This window comes from Oreochromis aureus, linkage group 22 (genome assembly GCF_013358895.1).
Source record: "Oreochromis aureus strain Israel breed Guangdong linkage group 22, ZZ_aureus, whole genome shotgun sequence".
In the NCBI taxonomy this organism is placed as follows: domain Eukaryota; kingdom Metazoa; phylum Chordata; class Actinopteri; order Cichliformes; family Cichlidae; genus Oreochromis; species Oreochromis aureus.
Window position 1 is genome coordinate 8,699,857 of NC_052962.1, and position 20,083 is coordinate 8,719,939.

Here is a 20,083-nt window from a genome sequence, read left to right on the forward strand (position 1 = left end):
TAGCGTGAATGGAAGTCTGTGAGGATGAAGCAGGTGTTGTCAAGAGTTTTTCTCTATGTTCCTTCATTGTTTGATCGTATGTCACTTTGTGAGCGGTCTTAAAATGATTGAATAAATTTGTAGTGTTGCTCTGTGGTGCAGCTACGACACCGTAGCAAAGTTTCCACACTATGTCTACTTGATCCACGTCTGACTCCGCGAACCCATAATGTTTCCACACCACTTAAGTCGTTTTACCTCTCTTTTCAACCAACGGCATTCTTTCTTCAGCAGCCATTATCCTCTCCTCACCAAATAACTTCTGCTTAGCTTTCCTAGCTTTCCAAGCTTCCCTCGGGTCCTCTATGTCCACACGTACCCGGGTATTTTTGAAAACGCAGATTTTTCTATGCGTTTGCACCTTTCGTCCACACGTAAACAGCGTTTTTGGTCATTGAAAACGGAGATTTCTAAAATCGCCTGCCAGGGTGGATATTTTAGAAAACTCTGTTTTTGCATTTACGTGTGGACGAGGAAAACGGAGAAAACGTAGCGTCAAAGGTGTGCGCCTTTTTTGACGTCACACTGTGCGCCACGTTATTGTTTCGGTGAAATGAATTTCTACAATACTGTTACTGTTAATTGTACTCTCTGCAGTGTTTAAATGCTTACATATACACACACAGTTACTGTCCCTCCACACATACGACTCGGTTCTGCTTCTGTGCCCCAGCTTTGTTTACTATTTCCTACCGAGGCTTCTAGACTTCTGATTGGCCAACATTTCTACACGGTTAGGAATATATCGCCACCTGTTGCTTTGGCATGTTCCTAGCAGCGTTTTACTTCATGTTTGCGTTTACGTGTGGACGGGATTATTTTTTAAAACGAAAACGGAAAATCTCCGTTTTCAAAAATACCCGTGTACGTGTGGACGTAGCCTGTTGTGACGCGTGTTCGAAACGCAGAGAGGTGCGCTCGATTTGCCACACGGAGCAGCGCGAGAGGAGGAGCTAATAATCGGCTCAGTCATTTTTAATGATCGTTGAAAGCCCAGATCGTAATCACGATTAAAATTCGATTAATTGAGCAGCCCTAGTGAAGACCAACACAGTCATACCCTTGTGCCATGATAAAAAAAATCAGTGGGTGGACAACAAGCGGAAATCACACTGAAAACAATACCACTGTTCATAAGAATGACAAAGGCGAGCATAAAATAGGTTTAAGTGATTCCATGGTTACACTGGTTCAGGAACACCACACTATGTGTCCGAGGGATGGACACATATTTCCTCATTTAGTGTTTTCATTATGTGTTCCCAATCTCCATTCGGATGCTGTTCAGATGAGTTGAGATCAGGTGACTCTGAAGGTAGTAGCATTTCATTAGGATCATAATATAATAGGCATCAACTCATTCAGTGACCACCTGTTCTTTATGGATAGAGGCTTTGGCATCTGAAGAGGACCATTCCTATCAGGATGAAATTTCTCTTCTCTTGTCTCTTCCAAGGGGATAATTGGAGGTTTTTAGCTTAAGGGGTAAATGTAACTACGAAGTTACATCTTTATTTTTAGTATATGATATCTAAATTTGCGAGTTGGGTGTTGCCTAAATGTGGGTGTGGTGAGTGCAATGCCATTTAGGCAATATCCTGGTTCATCCTGTATCATGTATTTAAGCATTTAAGACTGTTATTATTTGCAAATGTTAAGTATGAGCTTCTTCCCTGGATGAATCCTTTTTGTCAGTCATGCGTCCAATGACTTGTATGATCTGCAAACTTAACAGTGGTGTTCATGTAATGGAAAATTTTATAGTTGCGTGTACAGAACATACAGAAGGAGGTAGTGGCTCTACACTAGAGAATGTTTGCTTGCCCAGTCTGACAGCTTAAGGGCGGTGGGTGAGAAACGTTAGTACCCAGTAACATATGTCAGTCAGTGCATGAAGTTTGTCTGCCAGTTTATTTAAAATGATGGTGTTACGTGGTTCTGAAGTCCATGTAGAGTATCTGGACCTGTTGTGTTTGTCTAGGGGAGTATGGGCTGTGCCAGAGCCACAAAGTTAACCTGTCTGCTATCAAATTCAGAATCTTTTAAGAAAATTATATGCTGTCCCATTCAGTGCAAAGAAAACAATCTAACCATTCATAAAAAAAAAAAAAAAAAAAACATTTGTAAAAATGTTTAGATATTAATATATATATTAGTGTGTTTGTGTGAGAGTGTGTGACTGAATCATTATTGACTGTACAGGTTGGATATTGCAGACATTAGTGAAAAGGGAACATACCAGTATTCATTTATTACTGCAAAAGCCCTGGGGTATTCATTGTTTTTGAGAGTGGAAAAATCAAAAACATTTAAATTGTTGTTATATATCATCCACCTGGCCCTTAGTATCTGATTTTCTCAAAATCTTTGTCTGCTTTAGTGCTCAGCTCAGACAACATATAAAAGAAGCTACCCACCACATTAATCACACTCTAGATCATGTTCTGACATATGGCATAAAAACTGAACATTTATTAGTTTCCAAACTTTCGACTGGTATATATACATACATTACCCAGTGGTAACAGTGGTCCCAGTGGTAATGTGAGCACTTGGTGCAGTAACCCCCAACATAGGCAAGTGGCTCCAGCAGATCCCAGGAACAACATCTGCCAGAAAAGCGCAGTCCTAGCAACAGCAATGATACTGGACAGCATCCTCAAGCTCCCAGGTACATGGCGAGAGGGGAATTTTTTTATATATATAAAATAAAATCTTAACAAGACAGCGGGGAAGTGAGATTCCCAATGTAATCCAGCTGGAGAAAAGGGTTAAAATAAGATTAGATTTGTAGGTGATTTGTTTAGTTACAGAATCGTTCTTTTATTTGTTTTATTTTATTGTTACAAGAAGTGATGATGTGAAAAATCGTAAACGGCCTGTATTTGTATAGCGCTTTACTTAGTCCCTAAGGACCCCAAAGCGCTTTACACATTCAGTCATCCACCCATTCACACACTGGTGATGGCAAGCTACGTTGTAGCCACAGCCGCCCTGGGGCGCACTGACAGAGGTGAAGCTGCCGGACACTGGCGCCACCGGGCCCTCTGACCACCACCAGTAGGCACGGGTGAAGTGTCTTGCCCAAGGACACAATGACCGAGACTGTGCAAGCCGGGGCTCGAACCGGCAACCTTCCAATTACAAGACGAACTGCCAACTCTTGAGCCATGATTGCCCAGTGTGTTTTAGTTCCACACTTCCTGCTGTGCCTAGCAGGAGCTTTTATTTTGAAGATCTACTGGAAGTTGTGCGTTAACGTGGCATGTTGCTACCAGCAACTTGAAGGAAAAAAGAAAAAAGCCGACACTGTGTTAATTAGCACCAGAAAAATAAAATGCATGGCATACAACGCTATTTTCTACTGTATGTGTCATATCAATGAGGAGCACTTGTGTTATGAGGAAACAAATGCAATTTGATAACTTATTGTGCAGAATTTAGTTGTAATGTATGTTCTAAGGAAATTTTAAGCTTTAACATTTGTATTTTATTTGTCTAATAATTGTGCTATGTGTGTGTATCGCAACTATGCTGGTTAGACAGAAGTTCTAACAAAAGTTACATTTAATCTGTTAACTGAAGAGTACCACACATTTTCAGGATGTAAATAATTGCAAATTGCAGTTAATGTTTAATTTCTGAATGTATGATTCACTTGAATGCTGTAAAAGAGAATGTAAAGTGGAATTTTATTATATGAAAATGAAGTGATAGATCAGAGACTATAAACCTGTTTCTAAATACAGTTCAGGTCTTTTATTGAGCTATGAGCTCCATGAGGAAAGACAAGTGATTCCAATTGATGGCGAGTGTTGGGTCTGCGCTTCCACAGGCCCCACTGGTTTAGAAACTTATTCCTCATGAAGAAAGCAAGACAATGACGGAACAGGGTTTTACTTGCTAGCCAGGGAGACTAGTCGGAACCAGGCTCTTGGAGCTGAACGCTCCTCACCTGTCTCCTAGCCAACTTCAAATAAACAGCCTTCCTTGCAGCCTTTTATTCTGAGAATACAGTGAATACAAGCACCACCCATTGTAAAACCCCCCTATGGTCACAAAAGGTTAAAACACTGCGTGTGTGTGTGTGTGTGTGTGTGTGTGTGTGTGTGTGTGTGCATATATGTGCAAGCATCTGTATGTGTGTGTTTGTGTTTGGGGGTGCGTTTGTGTGACCTCCTGCCCACAAAAGGGTCATAAAGGCAGGAAGCTTACTAAACAAGAAAACAGAACCCTCACATAGATGTCCCTATAATAAAACACTATAGCCTCCCCCACCATCCAACAGTCTGGAGAGGTGGTCAGAGACAAAGGAATGTCTTTGATCATGCTGCTTGAACCAAGACTTACAAATTTAAGTAACACAATGACAACATTTAACAATTTGACTCCAACAGCGAGCCTCCCAGTGTGATCTCCAGGATCCAGATCAGCACAACCAGTTAGACAGACAAAGATTTATTTGGTTTCTGGTAGGATTCCACCAGTCATCCCAACTTGCAACAGTGAATAGAAAAAAAGAGAGCACTCCAGACTATAAATACACCAGGCGCGAGACTTCTCTAGACTCAGGAGTTGCTGACAGATCATTACAGATCATTCCCTCACCTGATCTGTGGTTTGACTTGACTGACTCTCAACTCTATAAAACTCTGAGGAACAAACTGAAAGATGAGGTTGCAACCTAACAAAATACCTTTTAAAGGGACAATTTGAATAATTAAGGGCAACGCATTTTACTTTTATTTTATTTCGGCCCAGGTTGTTATCTCTGATGAAGCTGTTACCTGTTGAAAACTAAAGTGACAGTTAACTGAAATTCCTGTGTGTTATTATTATTCGCACTCATATCCAGCTCCTTCCTGAACCTAGAGTGAGGTGTACTTACCCAGGAGTAGGTTAAACCAAGTAATGAAGACATAATTCTAAAGGCTTGAACTGTTTAGCAGGACCTTTGTGCTGTGAGGCAACAGTGCTAACCACTGCACCACCGTGCTGCCACCATTATATTATTTATTTATGCAGGCAAAGGTTTCTCTGAAAAGAGGTCTCCTCTTCAAACGTGGCCTGACCAAGAGGTCAGCAGATTTATCAATCATAAAGATAACAGACACACCAGTGCAATTAACACGTTACAAACAAGTAAACACGAAATTCAGATATTTTAAGTGACATGTAATGACAACACAGGAATGTAGAGTTAGGTTCAGAAATATTTAGGCAGAATTATCAAAACGTTGGTGCTCTGTGTAAATTTGAAGAGAAACATTCAAACATTCAGATGCTTTTTATTCTGGTGAGTGAACAAAAATACTGCAATAATCATGCAAAAAATTAGAGCCAATTAAATGAGATTTCTGTGTAAAATTTCAGGTCGGAACATACAGACACCAGTAGAGGAGGGAATCTCTGTATGTGAGTTTAATCAGTGGAAATCTATACATGGGGATACATGCCCCATTTTACAATGCAACAGTGACTGTGCTCTATTTCTTCAGAAAATATGTATTTAGATATGTCTTTCTACGACAGGATGGAGGAACACTGTGCTGAGGCTTCATCAAAACTATTTCTCCAGCCCTGTACATATGGAATATGTAATTGGGGGGGGGGGCACTCACTCAAAGAACCAAGGTTACAATGTAACAATACATTCTGCATTTGTTATCAGCAAATATATCATCAATACAAAGCTTCCTGGTTCCATCAGTATCTATTTATGTCCATGCTATAATATCATTCCAGGATGCCCACTTTCACTTGGCCGTTAAACTGCTTGTGAAATTCAACTGTTGTGAAATTATTTTGACTAAGTCTCTCCAACAGAGCCAGTGAGCAAATCTTTATGTTAGATTTGAAATAGGCTCTACAGATCACTAATGTCAGTAAACAATTGCCTCCCTGTATTTAGTATCCACCCACCTCTTCTTCACACACTTTGTGTTAGTGACAATGAATGATAAATGCTAGTGAATGATAAAACACAACACTAACACATCACACAAATCTTTCAGCTTTATTTCCTTTATAATATAGCTTACATGCACAATGTTTACAGATGTTACAGACCATTTGAGCAGTCATTGATGTTGTTGATAAACAGCTTGCTGTGTTTGACTGAATGTTTTGTGTTTTACAAAAACTACTTTTTCTGGAACATACAACTTTGAAAACAATAAAGAACAAAAATTAATAGAGAAATACAGGCTCTAGTATCAAGGCAAACAGCCACAATAACATCACAGCTTCTTTCCCCCATTAAACCTCTAGAAATTTAAATTTACTATAAAAGCAACGCCAACCACTAAAATCCAACAAACATTAAGAGAAAGGAAAATAATATAATTTTGTTATTATGCCTCTTTCAAGGGTGGAAGATATAATTCGGTATTTGGTTTCCACATAAAGTGCTACAAGTAAAAGCTGTAAATACAGCTGTCACAAACAGGCATTAACAGTGTTTATCTTAAAGCTCAATAACACATTGAACTTAAATTATTATAAAGATATACCTGGATTACATATCAATCTTTTGTCAACATTTCTTTCATATAGAAGCTGAAAAGGCATAAATGTAAAAATGAAAGTCTGTAACCAATAGTAAAATTGGCCAAAAAACCACAAACAATATGAAGTACTCAAATGCAAGCAAATATATTTGATTACTTTACACTGTTTATATTTTCTGCTAAAGTTAGAAGTTAACATTTTGTCTGGAATACATTTATTTCAGTTTAAAAATGATTAATTTCACTGTCAGTACAGTTTCAATTTTGTAATACATGCGGTGCTATGAAAAAGTATTTGCCCGCTTTCTGGTTTTTGTTTTTTGCATATTTGTCACCCTTACTTCAGATAACTGAAAACATTTTAATGTCAGACAAAGATATTAATAGAGTAAATTAACAAAGATTAACAATACAATTTTATTAAAGGGAAAAAAATATCTAAACCTACCTGGTCTTAAGTAAAAAAGGAATTGCCCTTGCTTATTAAGTCATGAATTAACTTTAATTAACCACAAATTTAGTAACCACACTGAGGCCTGATTACTGCCTACTGAATTAAGAAAACCACTGCTGACCAAAAAGAATACAAAGGCTCATCACACATTTGCCAAAAAACATCTTGATGATCCCCAAGACTGAAAATGTTCTGTGGACTGACGAGAGAAAATCTGAACTATTTGTAAGGTCCCATTACATCTGGCATGCTACCAACACATCATTTAATAAAATTAACATAATACCAACAGTCAAACATGGTGGTGGTAGCGTGATTGTCAGGGCCCATAAGTGATATAACTATGAATTCTGCTCTCTACCAGAAAATCATGAAAGGAGAATGTCTGGCCATCAGTTCATTCCCTGAAGCTTAAGAACACTTGGGATGCAGCATTAGGACAATGATCCAAAACAACAGCCACTCCACCTCTGAATGTCCAAAAAAATTTTAAAAATAAGAAGGTTTTAGAGTGTCCTATTCAATTTCCAAACTGCAATCTGATTGAGTTGCTTTGGCATGACCTAAAACTTCATACTGAAAATCCCTTTAATGTGACCAAATTAAAACAATAGTAAAAAGAAAGACAAAAATAATTCCTCTGCAGTAATGCACTTGACTCAATCCCAGCTATTGCAAATGTTTGATTTTAATTTATGCAAATTTACCCACAGAGATCAACTTTAACATAACATTGACTTCCCGAGATGAGTGATAATAATCAAATCAACTTTTCTGGTTTAGTTTGTATGTTTTGTGAGCTATTACTGCTCGGCCCTCTTTTGCATTTGATAACACCACAAAAGGAGTTGTAAAAAAAACACAAACAGCTACCATCATCAGTGAAACTGAGCATCACACATTGTCTCACGTAGTTTCGTCTTTGCAAAAAAAAAAAACTGCATGTAGGAATTTTAGGAATTTTTTAAGTTTCTTTTCCTTAGGTCTTTCCATGTATTCTTCTCCAAAATGTAGTCATGGTTTATGTATTGTAAATGAGTATTTCATGTAGTCATCAGTCATAAATCCATATGCATCGACCTGAGGATGACAGAAGCAGAGAAAAAAGGCAGAGAAAAAAGGGTACAAAAAGAATCCTTATACACATATATATATATATATATATGTATGGGCTGCTTTTGGTGACAGATGTTACTAAGAGTTCATGCAATCAAAAGTTTAAGGCAACTTGAAAAATGGCGAAAAATCATATTTTGCATAGTTAATCTTAACAAGGTTCCAAGTAGAGCTTCAACATGCAACAAGTGAGTGAGACAAAAGATTTTTTTTGAGCATTCAACTTATTGAAAAAACAAGGGAGTGTAGCAGGGGAAGAGTATTTGTTACCCCGCATCACAGAGTATGTTCTGCTCTCTAAGTAAGAGGCAAACCATTTTAGAGCAGAGCCTTGAATGCCGACACTTGTCTTTAGACGATTTAATAGGATTGTGTGGTCAACATGTCAAATGCTGCACTCAGGTCTAGAAGAATTAAAAGTGTACTTGTGGTATGTTACACTACTTTCGTGTGACCTGAAATGCACTGTCTCATAATTACCATTTAACAATATAAAGCTGTTGACTACAGTCATACACACCAACCCAAATCCCTGTCCTAACACACATATGATCTTTCTCTTAGTATTACACAAAGCCAACAGCACAAAGCAAAGATGAAAACCAGTACAAAGAGACTTTGAATCGATTGCCAAAGTGATTCTACTTTAGAAACATGAACAGGTAGAAATGCAGGCTGCACATCAGTTTGTTACCTGTTAAAGTTAGGGTCTGACTGCTGGCCTGGGGTCATACACTCAGCTTTAATATAACTCTGGGTTCTTGGCTAGTGTTAGCATACTGTCGGTGTTGGCAAAGAGCTAAAGTTGTGTTAGCAGCGTAAGGCAGCTATTTCTGTCCTAGATGCAGTTTGAACTTTACTATTGTGCTCTTGTCCTTTTGTGCATTAAAAATAAAAGTAATATCCACTATTTTCCTCCTCTGACGCAAAGTTTAAGTTTTGGTTCTAGACTTGTAATTTGTTGCTTTGAAAGTATAAGATTATTTATGCTCTAGTTCCGAAATATGTTATTTACTAGTGTCCTGGAGTTCGTTATTTATAGTCCTTTTTTTCTTTTTTTTTAATGCTAGTTCCTCTTCATGTTCAGTCTGTCTCTGTCTCGTTGCTAGTCAGTTTATCACAATCCTTGGTTATTGTTTTTGCTTTTGTTTTTCTCCACTGTTTTGCAAGAGTTAATGTGGTTTTACCGTGGTTTTAATTTCACGTCTACTTGTCAAGTCCTGCATTCTGGGTTCACTCCCTGTCTGCAACAATGCCTACTTTTGGTGACAGAGGTTACAAAGAGTTCATACAATCAAAAGTTTGAGGCAACTTGAAAAATGGCAAAAAATCATATTTTGCATATTTGCATCTTAACAAGGTTACAAGTATAGCTTCAGCATGCAACAAGAAGAAATGGGAGTGAGACAAAAAAAATTTTTAAATATGCAACTTATTGAAAACAACACTTAAACTAAAACAGGCTGTTTTACAGCTGATCAAAAGTTTAGGACCGCATGCCTTTAAAAGGCCAAATCTGTGCAAAAATCTGGATTCATTGTCATTTTCTGCCAAGTAGTCACACTGTCATGCTTTCCCTTTTTGAATGTGGTCGGGTTGTTGAACTGGATAAGCAGGGTCTCTCGCAGCATGCCATCACTGCTGAGGTGGGAAGCAGTAAGACAGTCATTTGAAATTTCTTAAATGATCCTGAGGCTTATGGAACAAAAAAGTCAAGTGGAAGACCCAGAGAAATTTCACCAGCACTGAGCCAGAGGATCCAACTGGCTGTCCGTCAAGACACTGGATGATCCATGACCCAAATTAAGGCCGTTACTGGTGCCGACTGCAGCCCCATAACCATCAAACGGCATCTGAGACTGAAGGGCTTCAAAAACAAAAAACGTCTTCGAAGGCCTCGTCTCCTTGAACGCCACAGAACTGACCATTTGGACTTTGCAAGAGAACATCGGACATTGAAAGGTGGAAGAAAGTTTTATTCTCTGATGAGAAAAAAAATTCAACCTTGATGGTCCTGAGGGTTTCCAACGTTACTGGCATGACAAGCAGATCCCACCTGAGATGTTTTCTACGTGCCACAGTGAAGGGGACACCATAATGGTCACGGGTGCTTTTTCCTTCAGTGTAACAATGGAGCTTCAGGAGGTGCAGGGGCGTTGTTTTGTCTCACTCCCATTTCTTCTTGTTCCATGTTGAAGCTCTACTTGGAACCTTGTTAAGATGCAACCATACAAAATGTGATTTTTTGCGATTTTTCAAGTGGTCTTAAATCTTTGATCTGGACTGTATATACATATCCTTTTTTTAACTGTTAAAATAAGAGCAAGGCTGTCTTTCTGAAAAAGAAAAATAAGTTCTGGATAATAATAAAAAGAGTTTATTTTCACACAAATTCTGATAGTCTAATAACAAAATAATACCCTCAAAAAATAGGCGGCTGACTATTATGTATAACAGGAATTACAACTCCAAGGCATTAAGCTGAAATTATGGTTAAAAAATTCAATCAGTGAACAAGATTAGAAATGAGTGCATTAGAGGGACAGCTTAGGTTGGGGACAAAGTTAGAGAGGCAAGGCTGAGATGGTTGGACAGATAGTGGCTATATTGGACATTTTGGTGATGTCAGAAAAGAGGATTATCTGGGGTATGCTCACTCACTAACAACATGCGAATGTGCAGTTTAACAGTCAGATCCATCCTGCTCTGGTCACGACTGGTTTTAAAACACCAAGAACAATGAAAACGCTCATCTCAATGCTTTATGAAGTAACTTCTCATGCGGTGGGTGGCACTCCATTAATCACTATGGTTAAGACCTTTTGTTTAACTTGCAGAGTAAATATATATTTTTCCATGATGTCTTTGACTTTTCCTCTTATTTCTGACAGATTCCTTTTGGCTGTGTGAGAAAAAACCTGAAAGTTGACTTACTCATTCTAGAGTTAATTGTAAGGTCAATAATTGTAAAGCTGTGAATACCAACATTCAGCACAAAAAGTTCAAGTAACTTTAACTTACTATGTCACAGGTGTGCAGGGCCAAGAAGAGAGCAAATGCCCCATTGGTTGGTCTGACTAAAGGCCAGAGTGTTTTTTTCAAATTATGTGACAGTAAGAACCTGTGGATGAAGAAGAATCATCAGATAAACATACACATATAGAAAATGAGCTACATTGCTATGACACCACAATAGGCAACCTCCAAATCCCAAACACACTGTAAAAGAAAACCTGCATAGAAAATTACTCAGTAAAACAATATCAATCGTGGACTGGCCTCCCCAGAGAATTCAACATTATTTAAGCAGTGTGGGATCATCTTGACAAAGAATGGAACAGAAGACACCCAACAACCCGAGAATGCTGGATGTACTTCAAGAAGCCTTGAGCACTACTCCCGAAGACTACTTAAAGAAATTACAAGAAAGTTTGCCTGAGAGAGTTCAGACTGTGTTGAAAAATAAAGGTGGTCACACCAAATATTGATTGATCAGAATTGTACAGACTGTTTTTTGTCTAATATACTGTATTTCCATGTATGTTTGCACACATTTCAATAGATTGTTGCAAATATTTCCCATTTTCCCAGCAAATACAAGGAAATGAGTGGTGACTCTAGATTTTGGCTCTATAAATAAATAAAGTACTGTTTGAATATATTGTTCAAGAACTCATGGGACTCTTCATGCTGACGTCCATGTCTGAGTTACCATGTTCTAACAGTTATTCCAGTGATGTTGTGTTTTTTTCTCATTCTTATTGTTCATTTATAATGTGAGTCAAAGCTGTATCGCAGTATTGAATGTGGCTAGCAATGGGCCACCATGACTGAGTCCTGTGGTAATTATTTACTTTACGCTAATAAAGTTGCATTCCTGGAGTAGAGTGGTAAACAACATACAGAAACTGCAAGTAACAGATGAAGTATAGATTCATCCCTGTTCCACCTGAGTTCATCACAATACCTTTTTGATATCTGTTGAGTTGAATTTTTTACAGTGCATAGTGGCTTGGATTTAAGTTCCACATCATTCACAGCTTTCTTCTAAATATTCATAATTCTTTTAAATAATTCTTTAAATAAGCATTGCTAGAAAAATGAAATAATAGCTGAATCATTTTAAACCAAAATACTGTGTACAGGGTGTTAATTGCAGGCTGACCTGTTGCGCACATATAGGAGGAAGTCCTGATGTAGAACGTAGAAACGACTTTCATTGTACTGCCCTGAATAGTAGTTTCTTGGTCTGGCAAGGTTAGAAGACAAAAGATAGCACACTTGTTAGTCACATATATATGCCACGGAAGACATTTTGATTTGGAGAAGAAAAGGTGAATTTTAATTTGCGTAGAATGTCCTGTTAGAAAAGTCCTGGACTGAAATTGCATGTGTTAAATGAACATGCTTTAAAGGTGTCCATCAGGCAGCTGAATGGCTAAATTGTTATAATTATGTTACAGAGTATAGCATGGTGGAAAAGGAAGGAGAGATTCCCCCACTAAGCTTTTGGGTTGGCATTACTTTAGATTTTTTTGTATTAATTGCATGCTTTGGTGTTTCTTTTTTCTTTACAGAGGCCATTTTGGGCCTTACGTAACATTTACATATAATTATTGATAAGTAGAAGAGAATGGATGGATGGATGGATGGATAAAGATACATCTGAATTACATGCCACAAACGTTTTATATGTATGCAGATAAGGCTTTTATGTGAACTCAAAATGTGCAAACTGTATTTGTGAAACAAATGGCAACTAGTAACTGGTTTTAAAAATAAATAGAAATACAGCAATGCTGTTTTTTGATTTGATTGATTTGATTATATTTAACTGAAATGTTTTCACTAAAATAATTTTTTTTTTTTTTTTTTTTTTTTATATTGCTCCCTGTCTTTGCAGCTCATATCTGCATGGAGTGATATTTTCTCATTTTTTTAATAAATGTTGTATACATATTGCAGGTGTTTGCTCTAGACTTGAGATACTTTTTTAATTCATTTTTTCTTAATGTATTTTTTTCTGCATTAAATTATATTACAGTGTTGACCTGAGGCAACAGACAATAAATAAAAAAATTTATATATTTATTGATATTTTTGTCGTTACTCCATCGACTTAAAGAACAAATTACCGGTGAGAGAATTACATGCTACTCTCCATTCCTTCATGTTCTGTGTCATCGGGGAACACAGAACACAGGTTCCCAGAATGCTCCGGTTTGTGTCAGAATAGGTTCCAGTGGAAATACCCCTTCCCTGCTGGTGACCACGAAGAAGAAGGAAAGATCAGTGAGGAACAACTGATGCAGCTTGGTCACTTAAGGCTAACCCTAGCGGAACAAAATCGCAGCTTCATGGCCGGTGAGTGTTTGTACTGCGACCAGAAAGGGCATTACATGTATTCCTGTCCAGCACAGCCAGAAGACCACGCCCACACAGTAGTGCAAGGAATACTGGTGGGCGAAATTGCTACGTCTCACTCTCCTCCACGCTTTATGCTACCTGCTAAACTCACCATTCAGTCAACCACTCATTCACTCAAGGCCCTCACTGATTCTCGAGTGAATGAATCAATAAGGCGGCATGATCCCAAGCCTAGGCTGCCGGAGCAGCTTTACTTTCCGACCCCGGTGTGGTCCCGAGTTCTCCAGTGGGCCGACATGGCAAGGTTCACCTGCCATTCAGGCATCCACCGGACCATCTCTTTCCTGGAATGCCTTTTCTGGTGGCCAATGCTAGCTCAAGACGCAGAAGGTTTGCCTTTCAACGAGGTACGTTCCAGTCAAACTGAGTCCAGGAAACTGTCTCCCAACCTTAATAAATTGAATTGCAATTTATACTCACAGTTTATTGCGATATGGGCCAGCAGAGACTTTTTCTCCTCTGAGAAGAGCCTTGAGCCACTGGAAATCCCTCACCCCCTCAGGAATCATCACATACTTTATACCCTGCTAAAAGGAAAATGAGAGAATCCATCTCTATTGTGTGCAGGGGAAATAAAAATAATATGACACTGTTGTTTTTTAAGTTGAAGTACCTCATCATGAGGCCCAGATTTGTACCCGTACTTCTTGAGCAAGTAAAGTAATGTAGTGATGGAGTGGGCTGTGTGAACGTACACTGATGTTTTGTTTCCTACATGTTCCTCATAACCGTTGGTGATGGCACCATTCATCCTGCCAGACAGATTAAAACAACATGGTTTCAGGACGTTTATACCTGGTTCAGTTCGAGAATACATTTTCTCATCAGTGTGAAAGTAGCTAAGACTGCAATACTACCGTCCTTTACCTGCACCACTTAGAGTCTTGTGTTTGAGTCCAGCCTGACCAGCTGTGACAGAACGATCCAGCCAGTATGGACTCAGCGGACTCTGACCCCATATGACTTGTATCGAAGTTAACTTTATAAATTATGGTATGAGAGTCACAAGGAAAGATAGAGCAAGGTATGCTTTACACTGCTTTGTCTTTCTTTACACTGGCCTAGTGTCTGTCAAACAAAGCCAACAGGTTTGTTCTGTTGTTTTTTCTTACCGAAAAACGTAATCATGGCCATCAATCTCCACCCCCTTCTTTGAGCCGCTCAGGATTTCTACGGTACCTACCACAGCACAGCGCACACAGCCATCTCCATCAGGTTTTGGGAGGAGCAGTGGCTCTTTTGGCTTTGGAATCAGCTTCACTGAATCCATCACATCTGCAAACCAAAAAAAAAAAAAACATGAATACACAATCTGTGATTGTTTTATGGTTGCTGTATGAGTAGAGCACAGGTTTGTTAGTTTGGTATAAACTAATGTTTGATATTTAAAATAAAAATGATGCTAAATGATGGATGTCTTTATAACAATGTCTCAAACAAGCAGTGTTGGGAAGGTTACTTTTAAAATGTATTCCACTACAGATTACAGAATACATGCCCCAAAATGTATTTTGTAACGTATTCCGTTACGTTACTCAATGAGAGTAATGTATTCTGAATACTTTGGATTACTTAATATATTATCATGCTTTTTACAACTACATGAATGTACGATTGCTGTGTGATTTATTACTATTACTGAAGGATACTCACCATACCAATACCAACTAGCTTTTTAAATCTTAATATAAAATGAGTAACAGTAGGGTGGACATTAGGTAAGGCTGCACTTTTTGCAGCGATCTTGTATAGAAAACTATTCCGCGCGTATATAAAGGTCCGTGCCTCCGAACCATATAAAGGGACCTCTGGCTAATACGTCGGTTCCGTGTTGGGCTCCTAGCCGAAAACTAGCTTTACTTTGTTGTGTGGGTCAACTTTGCTAGCGAGAGACAGAGAGAGGCGTTGAAAGGCTGCTCCAACGGAACTTATTGTTTCAGAGGAAAACACGAACACAGTGTACAGTCAAGTCTTAATAACTTACTTACAACTGGGCTCGTCAGGCACTCTTTTTGGCTGCAGTGGTTATTATTATATTTACATGCTTCCATCTCCTATTTCTGGTGGGTGACGACTCGTACTTTTCCTTTTTCTCCCTCCCTGGCGCTAACAGACACATAACGTGTATGGCAGTCCATTCTCCCTGCAGCATGGACTACACTGTCCATGAAGCTACATTCTTTAGGGCTGTGCCTGTAACACTGCCTGTTGCCTTCATATTAAATAAATTTTTGAATAATAACTTTAAAAAATATTCCTTCACGTCATTATGCGACCGCAAGTAGAGGTGACATGGGCCGGAGATTGAGACCCAGGCATTAGAGCCTCTTAATGTGTGTTTTGTTTGGGTTTCCACCAGCGTGGAATTACCAAAAATAGAGAGGGGACAGCCTAGCATATGAAACAGGAAAATACCGCCGTGTAATCCCTTTATTTCAACAAAGTAACTGTATTCTGAATACCACCTTTTTAAACGGTAACTGTAACGGAATACAGTTACTCGTATTTTGTATTTTAAATACGTAACGGCGGTACATGTATTCCGTTACTCCCCAACACTGCAAACAAGACAATATGAAGCCTGTTGCATATAGTTTGAATCTATGAATATTACCAACTAAATCTATATATCCACCACCAGAAAATATAAAACCACCTGAATCACCTGAAAAAAAATAAGATCCATCCCGGCAATAGTCTGATCTCTTTAATGTGTAAATGCTTTCAAATGCAACCAAACTAAATGCGGCTTTTGAAAATATTTATATACATTATCATCCTTCAGACTCGAGTTAATCTTCATACACCCAAAATAAGAAAAATTCTGCCTAAAATGTTTACTTGATTGGTTATATATTTAGTTTATAACAAGCACATTTTCCTTAATGATTAATTATTTGAATAAATAAACCTTTGATTTCATATATTTCAGCCTATTAAAGCCTTGAAGCCATGATTTCAGTTTGTAATGCATTTGAAATTTTTTGAAATTTGAAAAACAAAGAACAATTTAAAAGACTTGAGTCTTTTATTAGAGGCATGACTTGATTATATTAACAATCTATTTTGTCATGGCGAACTACATTCATAAAGAATAACTGCATGCACACCAACAAATGGCCTGAAGCATGAGCCAATAAATGGACGAAGCCTTTATTTGTCACTTACAGTTTCCTGCAGTGAAATTGGACCCCTTCCGACCATACATATATTACACAAACATGACATACCCTCAAATTCCTGTTTTTAATTCACAGGAGCGGCACCCAGTATGGTCTTCTGCTGTTGTAGCCCATTTGCTTCAAGGTTTGACTTGGTGTCCATTTAGAGATGCTCTTCTGTATATCTTGATCAAATGTTTTTCATTTATTGTTGTTGCCTTCCTATCAGCTCAAAGTAGACAGTTTATTCTACTCTAATCTCTAGCATTAACAAGGCATTTTCATCCAGAAAACTGCTGCTAACTGGATATTTTATGTTAACCACGACATGATTGTGTGAGAAAATCCCAGCTGATCAGCGCTTTCTGAAATATTCAGACCAACAACCATGCCATGTTCATAGCCAAATATTTCTTCCTCATTCTCATTTTTGGTTTCTTTTAGCACATAATCTTTTTGATTCATCCATTCGCAATTACATTGAGTTGCTGTTATTTGATTAGCTGATTATACACATTTCATTTCATAAAACTCATTTGATGAAACTATATAGGTGTCTAAAACTCCAGTCAGAGAATAGGTGTATTGGCACACCCATTACTCTGTTACTCATCAGTCCGGCAAACAATACTGACCCAAAATCAGCTTCAAAAGACCTACCATCATAATTGTAGCCCATAAACCCAAATGGATTGCTAAAATGTGAAAGATGATTCCACTCGCTCATGTTGTAGTTGCCTTTGTGCAGAAACAAACGTATGTTTGGAAGAAAAGCCTTGAATTTCTCATCCTCAGACTTTCGCAGAGACTTGGCACATGTCTGAAAATCATAAAAAGATGAAATCACAAAACAGCCTAAAATGAAGGACTTGAAACAAATCGGAAAGCAGCAAACACAATAAGTCAAGAAGCCAGAAAGGCAGATTAACCTGAATGTTAGTCATTGTTACGGGTTCGAAATTGAGGACGAGAGTAAAACAATGATGGTCCAGAAGAGGTCATTCAAACAATTGATTTTAATGAATGCACGCAGCGTGGAGAGGTGCAAACTGCAAAACAGTTGTACATCTCTACCCAAAATACACTCTAGATTGCTTTTATAACATCAGGGTATTGTAACGCCCCTTCTTGCGTTTACAAGCACATAATTTGCATGTACAGAACATTCATGTATTTTAAGAATTAAATGCAAACACAGAGGTTCCTCCTTGTGGCATACTCTTAAGAATATGGTGATGATCTAAGGCCTTTGAGGTCACCATGGACTGGACATCCTTCCGTCACCTGTAACTAAGCAAACTCAAATACCACAACAAGCTGAATACATTCAGGCCTTTGCTCAGCTACTATTTTACTCTACCAATATACTCAGCATATGAGTTATGATATATATATATATAACTCAATCATTTTAAAGTAGTTATAACTGCACCTGTAATAAACATGTTAATATTTGATTAGGATAACCCCTATAATATAAATTATAACATAATGCCAGCAGCTTCAATAAACACTTCGATGAAATGATAATTACTGCAATGATAAGATGATGGTTATGTAAAATAATCCCTGTAATTCCACAATTCCCCCTTTTGACGTCTTCCAAAGACGTCACTACACCATTCCCAGGTCCACTACCTTCGCTCTGACCCTCTCTAGCCGCCCCCTGACTCAGCAAATCCGACAACAACCTCATGTCCTCTAGGTGGTCCAGCAATAAAACACCAGCTCCCACTTGAAAACACTTCGTGCTTAAGTGGTCTCTGCTCCTTTTCTGGGTCCTTCTCTAGTGGAAATCTTCTCCTGTAAGGGATAGAAAACAAACAACCTTTCTCTGCTACACCTTACTAACTTACTGTGTTCATCTCAGGTTCCTGTCATTATTCAAAGTTGGTTCCCAATATCATATCAGGCAAAATGATAAACCCTACTGCCACGTCTACTTTGTTAAGCTCTTCAGTTAGACTCTGTACCGGTTTGCCAATCTGTGTGTACATGTCTCTACACTTTTAATGTCTAAATGCACATCTGGATGTATGTGCACTTGTATGTCTATCTGCATCTATGAGTCAATGATTTGTCAGATATAAGGCGTTAATGTGAAGAATGTTTCCTAACTATTAACTCCTGATACTGGAGGGACTTTCCGGGTTGCCCAACCTCTTAGGTTTGGCCTTTTACACTTTTACTAAAGAAATTTTAACAGAGCCCAAAGAGATTTTTATTTTGCTCCTGTGCTTGACAGGTTAAGCGAAGTTGTTTTTTATTTTATTTTGAAATTTTTCTCTTCTGTGTGTGTGTGTGTGTACATAAGTAAGAATATGATAATCAACATAAGATCCCTGGTTTGCAAATGATTTTCTGCCCCCGCTGCAGGGCAACATCATGTGGTGGTGAGTCTATGTTGGCTAGTTTAATGCAAATATGTAACAGTTGCTTCATTACATTGCCCACTCAGAGTTGCGCAGTTTCAAAGTATGTGGAGAATTCAATACACATTTCTTGGCTAATTATTTTCCCAATAAAAGTGAAATCAAACATTACATTTGATTTCACTTATGTATTTTCCTGTTCTGGGCTCTATCCATTATATTAACTTTATTTAATCTCAATACTCTTTATGTGTGTGAGCAACGCTTTTAGTCTTATTAAACACAACCCAAGTAAAATACACACCATCCCCATGTCAGCCTAAATCTCCGCTAAAAGCACACTTCAAAATTTTCTATCTGGATTTACGCCTCTTTTGGCCTCAAGCATATACATAACATGCCAAGGTTACTGTTAATGCCCGTTAGACAAGTTTCCATTATCTACGACATTTTATTTCACCCGGCTCACCTTCACACATTTCCTGTTCACTTATTGCATATTTATCTTTAACACCTTTTACCTCAGTAGTTGCTAAGCAGAAACAAAGCAACCTGTGGTCCACCTTTACCCTGTAAAATAAACCCCTGTCATGTTTGTGTCTGTAAGCATGTTTTGCATTCATTAGCTGTAAAGTTGAAAGCTACATCAAGTCCAGGCCTTTGGCCTGGCCTATATATAAATCATGTGTGTTTGTAAGCGTGCGTGCAATTCACCTGCTATGTTCTCATCTTCCCTCAACATGTATCACCTGGACACTCTCACCAGTGAAGCTTAAAACCCTCTTGGATAGAACATCAACTCTAAACAAGCACAGTTATGCATTGTGTATAAAATTAACTCAACCTCATGCTAACCTACCTAAGTACCTGTCTTAAGAGAGACCTCTGCACAGCTCAGACGCCAGTTGCAAGAGCTCTCTAACATTAGAATCATCAACTGTGACTTATATAGTGTTATTTCGGTACTTTACACTTCACACATTTTGAACGTTGTTTATATGGGGA

General features: G+C 38.2%; 1 protein-coding gene across 3 annotated transcripts; it reads right to left on the reverse strand.

Moving 5' to 3' along the window:
- Nucleotides 1–6,048: 6,048 nt before the first annotated feature.
- LOC116330443 (alpha-N-acetylgalactosaminide alpha-2,6-sialyltransferase 1-like) lies at nucleotides 6,049–17,758 on the reverse strand. 3 transcript variants are annotated; one of them, XM_031752772.2, is made up of 7 exons: nucleotides 17,367–17,758; nucleotides 14,658–14,820; nucleotides 14,159–14,297; nucleotides 13,966–14,069; nucleotides 12,284–12,367; nucleotides 11,140–11,239; nucleotides 6,049–8,082 (listed from the first exon to the last, which is right to left on the reverse strand). In XM_031752772.2, exons 1-7 carry the CDS (start codon nucleotides 17,431–17,433, stop codon nucleotides 8,017–8,019), a joined length of 723 nt encoding a protein of 240 aa, XP_031608632.2. In that variant the 5' UTR covers nucleotides 17,434–17,758; the 3' UTR covers nucleotides 6,049–8,016. The 3 variants fall into 3 exon arrangements, with proteins under 3 accessions (XP_031608632.2, XP_039461142.1, XP_039461144.1); XM_039605208.1 differs by having other exon boundaries at nucleotides 13,966–14,072; XM_039605210.1 differs by lacking the exon at nucleotides 12,284–12,367 and having other exon boundaries at nucleotides 13,966–14,072.
- Nucleotides 17,759–20,083: the final 2,325 nt, after the last annotated feature.